Source organism: Balaenoptera borealis (assembly GCF_965194805.1).
Source record: "Balaenoptera borealis genome assembly, chromosome: 8".
Classification (NCBI taxonomy): domain Eukaryota; kingdom Metazoa; phylum Chordata; class Mammalia; order Artiodactyla; family Balaenopteridae; genus Balaenoptera; species Balaenoptera borealis.
Window position 1 is genome coordinate 95,530,630 of NC_138865.1, and position 19,361 is coordinate 95,549,990.

The 19,361-nt window shown below is 39.4% G+C and overlaps 1 protein-coding gene across 10 annotated transcripts in view; it reads left to right on the forward strand.

Annotated features, from left to right (window-relative positions):
• The window catches only part of FKTN (fukutin), a 124,311-nt gene that overhangs the window by 65,405 nt on the left and 39,545 nt on the right, over positions 1–19,361 (forward strand). For 6 of the 10 annotated variants that reach the window (XM_082404055.1, XM_082404059.1, XM_082404057.1 and 3 more), the window contains one exon: positions 2,054–7,585. In XM_082404055.1, coding sequence (XP_082260181.1) covers positions 2,054–2,267 — 214 coding nt within the window. In that variant the 3' untranslated portion in view covers positions 2,268–7,585. Of the gene's footprint in view, positions 1–2,053; positions 7,586–11,520; positions 11,631–19,361 lie in introns of those variants that run through there. The other 4 variants (XR_014247885.1, XR_014247886.1, XR_014247887.1 and 1 more) reach the window with 2 other exon arrangements.

Consider the following 19,361-nt stretch of genomic DNA (forward strand, 5'->3'; position numbering starts at 1 on the left):
CAGCAGATGGTGGAGCTGTGCTGTATCCTATTTCTTCCTCAGCTTTGAGATTTGCTGTGGCCTTCTTTTCACAGAAGCCAGCTGGTATTGTCTATTAACTGCCAGCACCTATTGGTCTGTGTAGAAGGGACTTGTTGCTTTCTTTAGAAATGTTCAGCCTCTCATTTTCATCTGTGGCTTTATGTTCATCTGGTGGTAAAATAATATTCAAAAGCAAAATATCTGAGAACTGACCTTTCCTTGGAGAACATCCCAGTTAGATCCCATTTCTATAATCTGATTACACTTTGACACCTGGTTTTTTCTCTGTTCCTTGTTTCTTTAATCCTCTGATATTTTAAATTTCTTTAATCTCTGCTATTGCCACTTTAAATCTCATTACTGAAGGTTCTTGCCATGTTGTGAAGAGAAGGAACATTTCTCAGAAAGCAACAACACAGAATATAGAACTAAAATATAAACTTAAATCTAACGAACCTGCTAGTTTTAACTTTCCTTTGTAATATATAGAATTTCATTTACTGATCCAAAGTACCTTTAAGAAACATGGTTTTTTTAGTATAATTTCTGAAACTTACTAATTGAAATAATTCTGCTATAAGTTGAGTTAAATTCATTATAACTAATGGGCTAGCTTAGAGATATTCTTTTACATTTGAGATGAAAAAAAGAAAGGCCAAAAAAAAAAAAAGGGTTCACGTGAGGGAAGGAAGCAAGGGAGAAGCCTGGGACAGCATCTTGGAGTTGTGCTTGCTCTGTTTCCCCAGAAAATCCGTGCTGTGAAGGAAAAGAAGATTCACCTTACACATGTGATGCTTATTTTGGTTTTCTTTAGTTAAGTTCTTTTAGTAGCAGTTTGGATTAGATGGAGATTTAATGATGTGTAACCTATTAAAAATAATCAAGAAAGAAGTAAGTTTGAGGCTGAGAACAGAAATTAAAAAGGGGAGGTGATAAAATAAAAGGCAGAGCAGGAAGAAGGTGGTTTGTATAACTGTTTCCTTTAAGAGAAGTATTGTTGAAGTACAGTACATCCAAGCATTAGATCTCTATTCCTGCATCTGACGAGGGGGTGGGTGTGAAGCTTTGCTCAAAAAGCCAACATATAGTGGGTCTTACCATGTTCACGTATTGTGGTATGAAATTCTCACTACTGTGCGAGTTAGGAAAGGAGTTTGAGAAATATCCTGTCTGATCCTGGGAATTTCTCCTTCAGCTATCTAAGGTCATCAAAAGCCATCTGGGACCACAGTGAAACCCAGGAAACAGGAAATAACATGTCCTCTCACAAACACACAAGCATTTATGATGCTATTGTTGGAGAATGTCATATATTGCCAGGATTGATTCAGGTTCTCTGGCTAACTAGGAGGGTTTTATTTCCTCTCTCACTGCTATATGTGCCTCCCTCCATGTATTACGAATTCCAAGTATTAGAAATGTAGTCAAAAAGAATATTTGTATATTTATTGGTATTTAAGGAATAGCCACAGCCAAATCCAAGCACTTCCCCAGGGTTTTCTGACCTCTATCATTTTCCTCCATCTTTTGGCAACTTTTTGCTTTGACTTCATTCTCAGACTGGCTCTCCCTGCTAACAGCAAAGATGGCCACTAGCAGTGCTCAGTTTCCATCCTACAGCTTAGAAACCTCAGCAAAAGAACACTACTTCCCCTGATAGTTCCAAAAGAAATTCTAAGGCTGATTTTCATTTGCCTAATTTGTGTAAATTTCCATCCCTGACCCAATCACTATAATTTTCTGGTTAGGCCTGAGTCTTTTTTACCCATCTCTGGGGCCTAGGGGTGGGGTCAGCCCCTCCTGAACCATATGGACTGGGAATAGGGGAGATAAATTGGGGTGCTATTGCCATTAGAAGAAGAAAGAGATACTGGACAGTCAGAAACAGCAAAATGTCCCCTGTGTCTATCCCCAAAGCTATTTAGTGGAAGAGGACTGTCCTTTAGCCAAGAGTACACTAGTTGTGGGTTCTTTAGCTAAAACTTCTGCTGTTGGAGCCTAACGCCTCTCCACATTGCCTGTTTTGCCACAGATACCTGTTTCCCAAGTTTACACTGTGCTGGACCGAGTTTGTAGACATGAAGGTTCGCGTGCCCTGTGAAACCATCGAGTACATCGAAGCCAACTATGGTAAGACCTGGAAGGTTCCTGTGAGGACATGGGACTGGAAGCGCTCTCCCCACAATGTGCAGCCCAATGGAGTCTGGCCCGTTTCTGAGTGGGATGAGGTTATCCAGTTGTACTGACACAGTAGGTTGAAATGGTAGAATTCCCCTCCTGCACAAAAGGGAGATGACTGTTTAAAAAGATACGTGTCTATTTGTCAAACGTACGTAGGAGCCAAAGAAAAATGACAAGTTTGAAGATACAGAGAGAGTCCTAACTCCTGAGCCAACTGATTTAATTCTCTCATTTTACATTTATTAAAGTCTCCATGTACCAGGTACAATGCTAGGTTACAGTGGAGAAGCAGAGATGAGTGAGACAGATGCCTTTTCCCCCTCCCTTTGGTAAGCACCCCAATTTTCCTTTGAGGGAAACACCCTCACCCTTTGAAGAGCTTATATAGAATACGATATGTTCTGTAAGTGCTTTCAAAATGTTAAATAATTAACATTTTGGACGATGGGCTTACCAGGTGCAGCTATGGAAGGATATACTAGTAAAAAAGAATAACCTGTGTAAGCTTGTATGTTAGGGCTACTTTTAAGGTGTGGAGGCTGAGTTAATATTCAAGTGATCAGACTTCAGGTGACATCAAGAAAAGATGCTAGCAGATTCCTATTACAAGCAACCTGATGTGGAATTGACTTAGAGCACAGAGCATTATATAAGAGAATGACAGCTTATTTCTAGCCTTGTCAAAGATACATAAATTTTCATACACCTTCTATTTTCATATTTGAAGTGAAAAGAAAGCTTATGCTTGTGTGATGCTTAAATTTCCAGCCATTGTGAGAATATTTTCACTGACCTGATGGTACTTGTTTGACTAATCATTCAAGTGAGACCATGCTACCAGGCATGATATCGAAAGGGTGGTGATTTCATAAAACATATTTTCCTTATTTCATTCTCGGTCAATAGGTAAAGTATGAGCAACTCATGGTCATTTAATATTTTCTGAATTTATAATCCTTGTACTCCAATTTTAATGTTAACCCTAAAATATTAATAGAAATACCTCTACTTTTTCTAAATGTACTCCTCAGTGTATTCATTCATCAATCACAGTTCCATATCTTTCACTTATAGCCTATAAACCAATTTCCATGGTATGTAAACCTGCCTGTTCACTCTCCTCTTCCAGCACTACATCAGGACTCCGAAATACAGATAAGTGGCAAACCTGAGAGCTGTTCTCCACCCCAGATCATAGTATTTGTAAAGTTTGTATTGGTTCCTAGTTGTCCTATCTATTGAATATCAATGGGGCAAGAACTCAGACATCCCTACTTTGTCAAGTACCACCCACTCTGAAACCCTCCAGTTTCCTTTTTCCCCTCAAGATATGTCCCTGAGTGGACTGGGATGGCTGTGTCTCCCCATCACGAGTCACTTTAATTATGTATTGTAAGTGACAGGTAAAGGGATATTAGGCACAGAGCATTGCTATCTTTTTCTTTGTCCAGGATAGGAAGCTAAGTCTTACATTTTATCTAGGTTGCTTAGGACTACTTTCTGGACCAGATTGGCAGATTTTCGCGAAAACTAGAGAATAAGAGGAATGTCAGAAATGGAAACCAGAAGGTCTGAGAGAACGGGCTGATAGTTTCCCTAAAACAAAGTTGGGGAAACCTACAACCTACAACCACCCCACTCCAAATTTTAAAAACAACAAAAACTTTTTTTTGATAAGTGATAACCAATGACCTTCCTCTCTTAGGATGAGCTTTCAGTGCATAGTCACTGGGTCTTCTTATAAAAACCTAACATAATTTAGGTTTTCAGGTAACCTTTATAGATTACTAGTAAACTTGTCCCCAAATGACAGGCCATTGTAACCAGCTTTCTTTTTGCTAGAAAATCAGCCCATGGAAATCATACCCAAATTCTAAATAGCTGAACCTAATTTTTTTTTTATGGTTGAAAAAATGTAACAGGTAATAATAGTGTTCCCAGGCAAAGTCCACCCTGTTTATTGAGGACCATTTGCTCGTACTTAGTGTCTAAAAGTGCATACACTACACATTTCTGCCCATTTCAAATTGGGACTCCCACTGTTTGCCAGGGGGTGTCTTACCCACCCCCTGTTTAGGTTATTTCTTTTTATCTGTCCCCAGAGTCCAAGGTCTTGAAGCATTCAAACATCTAAGCTGTCTTGGCCGCATGGACAGAGGTTCCATATACATCCCTCTATAGACCACTGGCTGCTAGAATACCTTTTTTGACTGTCTTCTGGTTTCACAGAGTTCAGATCTCGGGTCCTACCCTAACTTGGGAGAATGAAAGCCCTTCCCAAACTCTGAAAGCCAGGCTTGCTCTGTTACAGATTCAGCTACACTTCATCCTATACTTCTTAACTGTTGCACTCTGCTGAGTGTCCAGAGACCTTGGCTCTACCATCAACACCTCATCAGATCACTTTTCTTTCCTCACCTGAGTGTTCCAATAATAATTCTCCTAATCTGTCCACTTCCAGGTACAGTTTGCCTGGCTTACCAGGAGAAAACCTCTTATATTAACTTGTTTAGCACCCATGGATGTCCCCAGAGAGGTCCTAAGAGTCAAGATTGACAACCTCTCACTTGACAACCAGGTGACCACTCAGTCCTTCTCTAAGCAAGGAGCACTTGTCCTTCTCTCCTCTGCTGCAGCTGCTGACATCTGGATCCTGGAATAAAACCTCAGTTCTCCAAATTGAGCATCCCTGAGAAGCTGGGCAGTGGGGCAAACCCTGAAATATGACCACTAGATGGCAGAATGTGTGCCACCATTCCCCCCCAAACAACTTAACACTCAAGTGAAAATCATCTTGCGCTTGAGTCTTAAAAGCCAGAGGGGCCCTCACTGCAACACTCAATCTAACCCTTTTATTGTATAGCTAAATAAATAAGCACAGAAAGTAGTGATTTGAGCAAGAAAGAGTTGAGGCTCTAAGGGTGCCATGACTCCCAGCACATGCCTGTTTCATTGATCACAGCACAACATCTTTAGCCCTGCTTGACATGCTTGACAGAGAAGTTTTCAAGATGTTTTTGCCATCACCCACTTATTATCTTTCTGCTCAAATTTAGAGTGTGAGGTGACAGAGGAGGAGTGTTTTGTCCAAAATGCTTACACTGTCTTCATACCTTTATCTAAAACATGCCTTATCTCCAAAAGGTGAAATAGTTCATATTTGGAGGCATCAGCCTTTGGTCATTATATTTTTAATATCCAGGAGTACCTGATTCCCTTAGGCTCAAGATGTGTTCCATTTCTGCTTACCTCTCTACTTCCCCAGGAAACCATTAGCACCAATCTACTAAGTGCCCATTTCTGAAGATTCCCTCCTCTTCCTCTTTATTGATACTCTCTTATGGAGGATCCAAGAAATTGAGAATAGATTATGCTCATTTCCTTTTTTTTTTTTTTTTGTGACCCTAAACCATTGTGTCTAGCCTTACAGGCTACAAAGCTTCAAATGGCACATAGGACAGCAAGGTGTTACACAGGAAAGCAGGGGTAGATTGGGGACCAGAGCTGCATCTGGGAAACACACTTGGAATGAATTCCCACACTCCAATAAACCCTCACCCAATGTCACAAGCCTAAGGCTGCAAATGTTTCTAAGTCTCCACCTAGTTTCACCTTCTGAAAAATGAACAGTTCTCTCATTCTTAGTATTATAAATCCCCAGGGGAAACTTCCCCTCAAAACCCGGTCAGAGAGAGTGCCACATTCCCACCTTCTAACACATAGCCATCATTTGTAACAACTTTAAAGCATGGGAAAAACTCTAGTTCTTGACCATTCAGAAGGATTTCTCTGAAGAAATGCCCCAGCAGCTACTTCTCTTTCCTCCTCCTCTTCCTCTGTCACTAAGACCCGGGCTAAGTCACCTCTAACATGTCACTTAGGGAAAGTGCCATGTTAGCATAAAAGGGCACAAAGTTTTGAATTAGGCCCGAGTTTGAATCCCAGCTTCATTGCGTGGGATTTATGGTGGGGACCTCTTAGCCTCAATTTCCACATGAGTGAATTGGCAAAATGAAGAATACTTCTAAGGGTTTTTAGTTAGGATTAAGTGAAATATAAAGTGCTTCGTATCAGGCCTAGAATTAGGTAATACTCAAGAAATGTTCCATTTCTTGTTTCCAATCCTTTTTCTAATTATTCTTCAAATGAGATTAAAGAAACTGTGGTAGGACCCAAACCTTACTCAGAAGGTTGCATGACTGAATTTGCTTAGGGAAAAAAAATCGTTTCATTATAACCAGGCATTAAAGGACAAATTGTATTGTTGATGAATTCAGAGACATGACCAAGTTACCTCCTTCTCTAAATAGAACAAATATTTTCATTTTATTGGTGAAGCTGTTGTCCTCTAGGGTCTCCTTGTGCTATCCCCATATGCTACCTAGTTCCCGGGTCCCAAGCAGGTCACTCTCTGCACCTCCCTAGATTTGGTGGCTGGTCTGCCCTGGACTTCTGTTTCAGTATTCTAGCTGTTCATGGAGGTGAACCCTCACCTTCTTGTTAGTAAATCTCTGCCAACCAAAATCAGATATAAGCCATGATTTGGAGAGGGAAAGAATTTGGAATACTTTGTTTCACTTAATTATCTGTGCTGACGAATGCTTATGTCAGTATTAATAAAGGGGAATTGAAAATACTCTTTTCTACCTTCTTCCCCCAAATTTGTGTTTCTGTCTCAGCTAGGCAAGAATCAACAGGGTATGTGATACTATTTTAAGCTGCTCCACATCAGACTGAAATCCTAATTATAGTTTATAAGTCAAATAGACCAATTCAATAGTGATGCTTTTTGTACGGTACCTGTGCTAAAGTAGACAAGTATACAGTTTTCTATGAGAAATCTGTTTCTATATTCTCAGAACTTATATCTTAGAATGCCTTCCTTGCCATCCCCCAACCCAACCAATGCAGAGATTATGTCGGAACCCATGAGCCACCCAAGCTGCTGTGTTCTTATGCACAGCTCTCACCGTGGGGTTGAAAGGCAGTATGAGGAGAATTAGAAGTGCTGTATTTTGTTCTATAAAACAATAAACTACTGTCTCATGTACCATTAAGAAAATTACAAGAGTATGCAGACTTATGATGACTCATTCAGAGCATGGGGAATAGTTCATGTGTTTGTTAAATGAAAATCATATGTAGCTATTTATGTATCCCACATCATAACCAGAAAAACGTGTTTGTGAATTTTCTAAACAAAGTGATATTTTAAACATGAGTAAATTTCAGTGTATGCTTACCAGTTTACTATTTGACTTTATCTTCAGGTACAGATAGTTTGTGGTACTACTGAAAATACCTTTAATATTATTATTTTGATCAGAATTTGTAATATATAATCCAGTTTGGGACGATGAATAAAATTTTTCTAATCACTTGAGATATTTTGTGTTTATTTTTGAAGCTTGCAGTAGAAATAATAGCCACTAACATTCATAAGCAATCTAGTAAAATAGTAATCTTGCCACCAGTACAGTACTTCTAAATTAAGGTGAGATATGTTGTATGGGTGGACCCTAATCCAATATGATTGGTATCCTTGTAAGAAGAGTTTAAGATACAGACAAGCACAGAGGGACGATCAGGTGAAGATTTAGGGAGAAGATGGCCATCTACAAGCCAAGGAAAGAGGCCCTCAGAAGAAACCAATCCTGCCAACACCTTGATCTTGGACTTCTAGCCTCCAGAACTGTGAGAAAAGAAATTTGTTTTAAGCCATCTGGTCTGTCATACTTTGTTAGGTAGCCCTAGCAAACTAATGCAGTAATCAAGGCAGAATGGTATTGGTAGAGGCATAGACACACAGATCAATGGAACAGAAAAAAAGAACTTAGAAATTGGCATACAAATATGCTCAACTGATTTTTGACAAAAGTGCAAAAGCAATTCAATGGAGGAAGGATAGCCTTTTGAACAATTGGTACGAGAGCAATTGGACAGCCATAGGCAAAAAAAAACCCCAAAAAACCCCTCATGCTTTATATAAAAATGAACTCAAAATGTATCATGTGCTTAAATGTAAAATATAAAACTATGAAACTCTAAGGGGAAAAAAAGGAGAAATTTTTCATGATCTAGGGCTAGACAAAGAGTTCTTTCTTAGACTTCACACCAAAAGCACAATCAGTAAAAGGAGAAATTGCTAAATTGTACTTCATCAAAATTGAAAACTGCTGCTTTGCAAAAGCTTACAAGAAGAGGATGAAAAGTCAAGCTACAGACTAGTAGGAAATATTTGCAAACTACATATCTGAAAGAAGACTAGTATCTAGAATGTATTAAAGAAACTGAACACTCAACAGTTTTTTAAAAATCCGATTAGAAAATGAGCAAGAGATATGAACAGACATTTCACTGGAGAGGCTATACAGATGACAAATAAGCACATTAAAAAGATGTTCAGCATCGTTAGCCAAATAGCCAAAAGCAATAGCCAAAGCAATCCTGAGAAAGAAGAAAAAAGCTGGAAGCATCACACTTCCTGATTTCAAGCTATATTATTACCATATACAATGCTGTAGTAATCAAAACAGTATGGTACTGGCATTTAAAAAGACACATAGACCAATGGCATAGAATTGAGAGCCCAGAAATAAACCCATGCATATACAATCAACTAATATTTGACAAGGGAGCCAAGAATACTCAATAGAGAAAATATAGTCTCTTCAATAAGTGGGGCTGGGAAAATTTGGATAATCACGTGCAAAAGAATGAAACTAGATCCCTATATCACACCAGTCAAAATTAACTCAACATGGATTGAAAACCTAGATATGAGACCTGAAACCATGATCTCCTAGGAGAACACATAGGGAAAAAGTTCCTTGACATTGGTCTTGTCAGTGATATGACACCAAAAGCATAGTCAACAAAAACAAAAATAAACAAGTGGGACTACATCAAACCAAAAAGCTTCTAAGCAGAAAACAACAAAATGAAAGGCAGCCTATGAGTTGGAAATAAATATTTGCAAATCATATGTATAATAAGGGGTTAATATCCAAAATATATAAGGAACTCATACAACTCAATAGCAAAAAAACATCCAATTCTTAAAGTGGGCAAAGGAACTGAAACTTTTTTCTAAAGAAGAAATTCTAATGGCTAACAGATACATGAAAAATTGCTCAACATCACTAATCATCAGGAAAATGGAGATCAAAACCACTGTGAGATATCACCTTACACCCATTAGAATGGCTATTATCAAAGAAGACAAGCGCTAACAAGGGCATGTGAGGATGTGGAGAAAGGAAAACCTTGTATACTGTTGGTGGGACTGTAAACTGGTGCAGCCACTCTGGAAAACAGTATGGAGTTTCCTCAAAAAATTAAAAATAGAACGATACGATCCAGCAATTCCACTTCTGGGTATATATTCGAAGGAAACGATATTACTATCCTGAAGGAATATCTGCACCCCCTGTTCACTGCAGCTTTATTTACAATAGCCAAGGTATGGAAATAACCTAAGTGTCTATCAACAGATGAATGGATAAGAAGATGTGGTATATATATAGAATGGAATATTATTCAGCCACAAGAAAGAGGAAGTCCTGCCATTTGTGACAACACAGGTGGACCTTGAGGGCATTATGTTAAGGAAAAGAAAGTCAGATAGAAAAAGACATGCTGTATGATTGCGTATGTAGAATCTAATAAACAAACTCAGAGAACAGATGGTGGTTGCCAGAAGCAGGGAGTAGGGGCTGGGGTAATTAGTTGAAGGTGGTCAAAAGATACAAACCGCCAGATATAAGTAAGTTCTGGGGATGTAATGTACAGCATGATAACTGTAGTTAGCAATACTATATTGTATGTTTGAAAGCTGCTAAAAGAGTAGATCTTAAAAGTTCTCATCACAAGAAAACAAAAATTTCTAACTGTGAGGTAATGGATGTTGACTTATGGTGGTAATCATTTCACAATATGTACATATATCAAATCATTGTTGTACACCTTAAACTTATACAATGTTATATGTCAGTTATATCTCAATAAAATGGGGAAGGGGAAGAAGTTACAATTTTTCTTTGTCATAATTTCTCCCATGAACACATCATGTGATCTTCCTGAAGTAAATATTAATAAACCAGATGTTGCTCCGATAATAGTTAGAAACCATTTTCTGTGTTGTCACTGGTATGAGCTTACAGGTGTTCAGCTGGTGTCAGCTCTGCCACATCATACTTTCTGTTTTGGGCTCTTATTTGTTTTCTTTGGACACAAAAATACAAAATCTGCTGAATCTCAACATATTCCTCTTCCTTAATATATCATTTTCTAGAAATTTTGTGAAAATGTCCACCTTTACTGAAAATTACTACTCCTTTTATTTCTTTTTCTTTTTTTTTTTTGGCCGTGCCATGCGGCTTGTGGGATCTTAGTTCCCCAACCAGGGATTGAACCCGAGCCCCAGCAGTGAAAGCACAGAGTCTAACCACTGGACAGCCAGGGAATTCCCTCCTCCTTTTATTTCTAATCTGAATTGGTATTTTCCCAGTTACTCTTTAATAAAGTTTCCCTTACCAGTCCCCCTGTAACAAATACCAAAACTATATATAAACTGCTAAGTAAAGGTGGTAAGTGTAAAAACATTTTCTGGAAGGAGTTAAAGTTGTCATTAATGATAGAGAAGTAAAGATAGAGGACTACAGTACTGATAACTAATAAGCTTAAAAAAAATGTTCAACATTGTTAACCATCAGGGAAATGCAAATTACAACCACAACGAGATATCACTGCACAGCTGTTAGGATGGCTAAAATTTTACATAGTGAAAACACCAAATACTGTAGTTGTCTCTCTTATGGTTTCTTTTTGAATGTGTTCTTTGCACCATTGTTTGACTATGATTTTACTAGAGTGTCCTTAAACATTTTATAAACGTTCGTAATATGTAACACTCTCCATAATAAAATTAAAAGGAATAATCTTGTCTCAGTTTTTGAAAGACAGATTTTTAGCTTTTTGTTTTGTTTTTCTCTTTTTCTGCTCCAATTTTTATTGATTTACTCTGTAAATTTAATAACCCTCTTTAAAATTTATTTTCTCATTATTCTTTTGTGTCCTTTATAGTTGACTTTTCCCCAAGAAAATTTATCAGCAAAAGCCCTTTAGCAGCAGGTGTCATTGTTCTTAGGTCTCTAACTTTAATTAATTTCATATTTATCACCAGTTTCTTTTTAATTTAAATTCATTTTTTTTCTAGTTAGTCTCAATACTTTGGAAAATATTTTCTAGGGAATATTGCAGGAAAGGTGACTGGGTGACGAATTTTCTGAAAATGTATTACCAACAAATGTCTTTCAGGTGTCTTAGAAGAACGATCGTCTCATAGTTGGAGTGTGTATGAGTTTGTTTTGGAGCCTAAACTGTGCAACTGTTTAATCCAGCCAGATCCTGCTTAGAAAAACCGAAGGGTGAGCTCACAAAGCAAAATGTTTAGCTTTTAAGAAGCTGTCCTCTCCTCATGTCATGTGGTCACAATTTGCTAGGAGCCAGGTTTCCCCTGTATCCTAGTGGAAGACCAGAGAATATCTACAACAGTGCTGGCAAATAGAGCATTCTCTGATACTAGAAATGACTCTACCTGCACTGTCCAAGACAGTAGCCACGAGCCACATGTGATCTTGAGCACTTGAAATGTGGCAAGTGCAAATGAGGAACTGAATGTTTACTTTGATTTTTTTTTTAACATCTTTATTAGAGTATAATTGCTTTACAATGGTGTGTCAGTTTCTGCTTTATAACAAAGTGAATCAGTTATACATATACATATGTCCCCATATCTCTTCCCTCTTGCATCTCCCTCCCTCGCACCCTCCCTATCCCACCCCTCTAGGTGGTCACAAAGCACCGAGCTGATCTCCCTGTGCTATGCGGCTGCTTCCCACTAGCCATCTATTTTACGTTTGGTAGTGTATATATGTCCATGCCACTCTCTCACTTTGGCCCAGTTTACCCTTCCCCCTCCCCATATCCTCAAGTCCATTCTCTAGTAGGTCTGCATCTTTATTCCCATCTTGCCCCTAGGTTCTTCTGACCATTTTCTTTTCTTTTTTTTTTCTTCTAGATTCCATATATATGTGTTAGCATACAGTATTTGTTTTTCTCTTTCTGACTTACTTCACTCTGTATGACAGTCTCTATGTCCATCCACCTCACTACAAATAACTCAGTTTCGTTCCTTTTTATGGCTGACTAATATTCCATTGTATATATGTGCCACATCTTCTTTATCCATTCATCTGTCGATGGACACTTAGGTTGCTTCCATGTCCTGGCTATTGTAAATAGAGCTGCAATGAACATTTTGGTACATGACTCTTTTTGAATTATGGTTTTCTCAGGGTATATGCCCAGTAGTGGGATTGCTGGGTCCTATGGTAGTTTTATTTTTAGTTTTTTAAGGAACCTCCATACTGTTCTCCATAGTAGCTGTATCAATTTACATTCCCACCAACAGTGCAGGAGGGTTCCCTTTTCTCCACACCCTCTCCAGCATTTACTGTTTGTAAAGTTTTTGATAATGGCCATTCTGACCAGTGTGAGGTGATACCTTGCTGTGTTTTTGATTTGCATTTCTCTAATGATTAGTGATGTTGAGCATCCTTTCATGTGTTTGTTGGCAAGCTGTATGTCTTCTTTGGAGAAATGTCTATTTAGATCTTCTGCCCATTTTTGGATTGGGTTGTTTGTTTTTTTGATATTGAGCTGCATGAGCTGCTTGTATATTTTGGAGATTAATCCTTTGTCAGTTGCTTTGTTTGCAAATATTTTCTCCCATTCTGAGGGTTGTCTTTTCGTCTTGTTTATGGTTTCCTTTGCTGTGCAAAAGCTTTTCAGGTTCATTAGGTCCCATTTGTTTATTTTTGTTTTTATTTCCATTTCTCTAGGAGGTGGGTCAAAAAGGATCTTGCTGTGATTTATGTCATGGGGTGTTCTGCCTATGTTTTCCTCTAACAGTTTTACAGTGTCTGGCCTTACATTTAGGTCTTTAATCCATTTTGAGTTTATTTTTGTGTATGGTGTTAAGGAGTGTTCTAATTTCATTCTTTTACATGTAGCTGTCCAGTTTTCCCAGCACCACTTATTGAAGAGGCTGTCTTTTCTGCACTGTTTACTTTGATTTTAATTAAATTAAATAGCATCATATAGCTAGTAGCTAGCATACTGGACGATGCAGATCCAGAGGATTTGATGGGACCAACAAGAGCTTTGGAGTTGTAGAGATCTAGACGCAAATCCAGGGGTGTCACTTCCTAGGTTTGTGACCTCAGGCTGGTTATTTAACTTCTGAGTTCCAATTTTTTTTTTCAACTAATGGGGCTAAAATTAATACCTGCCTGTAAGAGTTATTATAAGAATTATAGGAACTCTGGTATACTGCTTAGTACAGAGTAGAAGTTAAATAAATGATAGCTATTAATATTATTATCTTTAATTGCTTTTATTTCCACCTTTGAACTTGTATTTTCCTGATAATCCCAAGTAATTTTTCTGTAAGATTAGAGCCTTTCTGTATTTCAGAGTATTCCTGGTGAGAGGGCCCTGTCCTGAGGACTGGTGATGAGAAGTGAGAGTGGCCTCAAGGGCACAGGTGCAAGGCCTGTCCTTTGGGGAGACAGGAGGTAGGATTAAAACATAACACTTGGGTATGGCTTCAAGATGGCGGAGGAGTAAGACGTGGAGATCACCTTCCTCCCCACAAATACATCAGATACATCTACATGTGGAACAACTCCTACAGAACACCTACTGAGCGCTGGCAGAAGGCCTCAGACCTCCCAAAAGCCAGGCATCAGGGCTGTGCCTCTGAGGTGGGAGAGCCAAGTTCAGGACACTGGTCCACAAGAGACCTCCCAGCTCCACGTAATATCAAATGGCAAAAATCTCCCAGAGATCTCCATCTCAACGCCAAGACCCAGATCCACTCAACGACCAGCAAGCTACAGTGCAGGACACCCTATGCCAAACAACTAGCAAGACAGGAACACAACCCCATCCATTAGCACAGAGGCTGCCTAAAATCATAATAAGGCCACAGACAGCCCAAAACACACCACCAGACATAGACCTGCCCATCAGAAAGACAAGATCCGGCCTCATCCACCAGAATACAGGAACTAGTCCCCTCCACCAGGAAGCCTACACAACCCACTGAACCAACCTTAGCCACTGGGGACAGACACCAAAAACAATGGGAACTACGAACCTGCAGCCTGCGAAAAGGAGACCCCAAACACGGTAAGTTAAGCAAAATGAGAAGACAGAGAAACACAGAGCAGGTGAAGGAGCAAGGCAAAAAACCCACCAGACCTAACAAATGAAGAGGAAATAGGCAGTCTACCTGAAAAAGAATTCAGAATAATGATAGTAAAGAAGATCCAAAATCTTGGAAATAGAATGGAGAAAATACAAGAAACGTTTAACATGGACCTAGAAGAACTAAAGAGCAAACAAACAGAGATGAACAACACAATAAATGAAATTAAAAATTCTCTAGAAGGGATCAATAGCAGAATAACTGAGGCAGAAGAATGGATAAGTGACCTGGAAGATAAAATAGTGGAAATAACTACTGCAGAGCAGAATAAAGAAAAAAGAATGAAAAGAATTGAGGACAGTCTCAGAGACCTCTGGGACAACATTAAACGCACCAACATTCGAATTATAGGGGACCCAGAAGAAGAAGAGAAAAAGAAAGGGACTGAGAAAATATTTGAAGAGATTATAGTTGAAAACGTCCCTAATATGGGAAAGGAAATAATCAATCAAGTCCAGGAAGCACAGAGAGTCCCATACAGGACAAATCCAAGGAGAAACACGCCAAGACACATATTGATCAAACTATCAAAAAGTAAATACAAAGAAAAAATATTAAAAGCAGCAAGGGAAAAACAACAAATAACACACAAGGGAATCCCCATAAGGTTAACAGCTGATCTTTCAGCAGAAACTCTGCAAGCCAGAAGGGAGTGGCAGGACATATTTAAAGTGATGAAGGAGAAAAACCTACAACCAAGATTACTCTACCCTGCAAGGATCTCATTCAGATCTGACAGAGAAATTAAAACCTTTACAGACAAGCAAAAGCTAAGACAATTCAGCACTACCAAACCAGCTATACAACAAATGCTAAAGGAACTTCTCTAGGCAGGAAACACAAGAGGAGGAAAAGACCTACAATAACAAACCCAAAACAATTAAGAAAATGGTAATAGGAACATACATATCGAGAATTACCTTAAACATAAATGGATTAAATGCTCCAACCAAAAGACATAGACTGGCTGAATAGATACAAAAACAAGACCCGTATATATGCTGTCTACAAGAGACCCACTTCAGACCTAGGGACACATACAGACTGAAAGTGAGGGGATGGAAAAAGGTATTTCCATTTTAAAGTAGCAGGATACAAAATTAATGCACAGAAATCTCTTGCATTCCTATACAGTAATGATGAAAAATCTGAAAGTGAAATTAAGAAAACACTCCCATTTACCACTGCAACAAAAAGAATAAAATATCTAGGAATAAACCTACCTAAGGAGACAAAAGACCTGTATGCAGAAAATTATAAGACACTGATGAAAGAAATTAAAGATGATACAAATAGATGGAGAGATATACCATATTCTTGAATTGGAAGAATCAACATTGTGAAAATGACTATACTACCCAAAGCAATCTACAGATTCAATACAATCCCTATCAAACTACCACTGGTATTTTTCACAGAACTAGAACAAAAAATTTCACAATTTGTATGGAAACACAAACGACCCCAAATAGCCAAAGCAATCTTGAGAAAGAAAAACGGAGCTGGAGGAATCAGGCTCCCTGACTTCAGACTAAACTACAAAGCTACAGTCATCAAGACAGTATGGTACTGGCACAAAAACAGAAATATACATCACTGGAACAGGATAGAAAGCCCAGAGATAAACCCACGCACATATGGTCACCTTATCTTTGATAAAGGAGGCAAGAATATACAATGGAGAAAAGACAGCCTCTTCAATAAGTGGTGCTGGGAAAACTGGACAGCTACATGTAATAGAATGAAATTAGAACACTCCCTAACACCATACACAAAAATGAAGTCAAAATGGATTAAAGACCTAAATGTAAAGCCAGACACTATCAAACTCTTAGAAGAAAACATAGGAAGAACACTCTATGACATAAATCACAGCAAGATCCTTTTTGACCCACCTCCTAGAGAAATGGAAGTAAAAACAAAAATAAACAAATGGGACCTAATGAAACTTAAAAGCTTCTGCACAGCAAAGGAAACCATAAATAAGATGAAAAGACAACCCTCAGAATGCGAGAAATATTTGCAAATGAAGCAACTGACAAAGGATTAATCTCCAAAATTTACAAGCAGTTCATGCAGCTCAATACGAAAAAAACAAACAACCCAATCCAAAAATGGGCAGAAGACCTAAATAGGCATTTCTCCAAAGAAGATATACAGATTGCCAACAAACTCATGAAAGAATGCTCAACATCATTAATCATTAGAGAAATGCAAATCAAAAACACAGCAAGGTATCACCTCACAGTGGTCAGAATGGCCATTATCAAAAACTTTACAAACAGTAAATGCTGGAGAGGGTGTGGAGAAAAGGGAACCCTCCTGCACTGTTGGTGGGAATGTAAATTGATACAGCCACTATGGAGAACAGTATGGAGGTTCCTTAAAAAACTAAAAATAAAACTACCATAGGACCCAGCAATCCCACTACTGGGCATATACCCTGAGAAAACCATAATTCAAAAAGAGTCATGTACCAAAATGTTCATTGCAGCTCTATTTACAATAGCCAGGACATGGAAGCAACCTAAGTGTCCAGTGACAGATGAATGGATAAAGAAGATGTGGCACATATATACAATGGAATATTAGTCAGCCATAAAAAGGAACGAAACTGAGTTATTTGTAGTGAGGTGGATGGACATAGAGACTGTCATACAGAGTGAAGTAAGTCAGATAGAGAAAAACAAATACCGTATGCTAACACATATATATGGAGTCTAAAAAAAAAAGGTTCTGAAGAACCTAGGGACAGGACAGGAATAAAGACGCAGATGTAGAGAATGGGCTTGAGGACATGGGGAGGGGGAAGGGTAAGCTGGGACGAAGTGAGAGAGTGGCATGGACATATATACACTACCAAATGTAAAATAGATGGCTAGTGGGAAGCAGCCGCATAGCACAGGGAGATCAGCTCGGTGCTTTGTGACCACCTAGAGGGGTGGGATAGGGAGGGTGGGAGGGAGGGAGACATGGGGACATATGTATATATATAGCTGATTCACTTTTTTATAAAGCAGAAACTAACACACCATTGTAAAGTAATTATACTCCAATAAAGATGTTAAAAAACAACAACAACATAACACTTAAAGGAATTGAATTTCAAAGACCAGGCTTAGGTAGGGGAACCAAAGATCCCATACTTTATAGAAGGTGGCCTGAGGCTAGAAAAAACTCCAGGAAGGAGGACAGGGAGAGGGACAGTGAAGTTCAGGTGGATCTTAAGACTTAGCGGACAGAAAATTTGAATAAATGAAGAAAGGGAAGAAAGCATTCTTGAAGAGAAGGAATCAGTACAGTCACAGAATGGGCTTTATGGGACATTGAAAAAGACCATCTGTCTATATATGAATAAATAGTAAAAAATACAACTAGAAAGGTGGGCAAGGAGCAGACTGGGAAGGCACTAAATATCCTGCTGTAAAGTATGGATGAGAGAAAATGGAGAAGGTTTATTCGAATCAGAGCATGATGCCTTCAATAAACACTTCTGACTAGATTACTACTCACAGCCACAGTGCTAAGGGCTGAGGTTCATTCATTGACTCAACAAACATTCATGAAGCTCCTTCAAGGGTGGAGTAGGGATTTGTGGAAATTTAGGTTCAAACAGACTCATCCCCAAAACCCTGGGATCCCTACAGTTGCAGGACAGAGGACAGAGACTTAACCAGGTGGTCATAAGCCACTCAGGTGGCTCAGGTAAGGCCAATCCTAGGAATTACCAGCCAGTGCCAGGCACGGACACAGGGAGTCCAGGGGCAGGAAGTGCTTGAGGCTGAGGGGCACTTGGTGTTGCTCTGGGAAATGGGGCTCAAGATCAGTGCTGCCGGCCTCAGAAAAGCACGCTGGGACCAGGGTAGGGTCTTATCCAGGGGGCTCCAGGAATTAGAACAGGCATTTGAGGACCAAGGCTCAGTTAGATGAATTGGGGCAGGAGAGTCGGTAGTGAGGTCTTAGGCTCTGGGGAAGTCAGGGTTAGGCCTGGGCACCACAGTGCAGGCAATGTGAGAGCTGTGGGGAAGAGGCTGGAGCTATTTCTACACCTGCTGCTTCAGTCAGAAGCCAGGACAGGATGGGCTTTCCCTGTGGGGACACCACAAGGCCTAGCTCTGGGATCTGGGGAACTGAAGCCAGGAAAGGAGATGGGCCCAGTAGAGGTGTTCAATTCTGGGTCTTAACCTGGTCCTCATTTCCCTATTGTCTGTTCATCTCTGAAGACTCTGGTCTCCAAAGGGTGAAGAGGAGGTATTCTAGTTGTACTAGGAGCACAGCTTTGCTAACAACTGACATCACCCTCTCCACCCAACCTCCTATCCCCCAGGAAAGCTTGGGACCCCATCTGCTGGGATCATAGGGGTGGTGAATGGAGGGGAGCCAAGCACATGTGTATCTTGTTAAGCAAGCAGTCTGCTTCAGCTACAGTGTAAATCTCAAAAATCGGGTCTGAAACCTCAGCTGATAACCCACTTGTTTCAGACAATTTGCAAAGAAACCAAATCTCCACCAGCTAGAAGAGATGGATGTGCTCTTGGGTAGTGCAGAATTATCTGTGTTATGAAAAGCAGAGGTGAGAACTGTGGCGAGAAGTCAAGGTTTCCTCTGAAGGTTTTTTATTGGTTAGATTTAAAGTAACATCCTTTAATCTTCCTAAGATGCCCCAGGGGAGCCTCCTGAAAACATCTGCTGGATTTGAAGGGTCAGGGAGTGCCTCCCTCATCCCCTCAGTATATGTGTTTGGTTTGGGATTTGTCAGTCTGGGAAGCTGAGGGCTCTGGGCAGCTCAGGCCTGGCAGATTTCCCCCACCTGCCTAAAACTCAG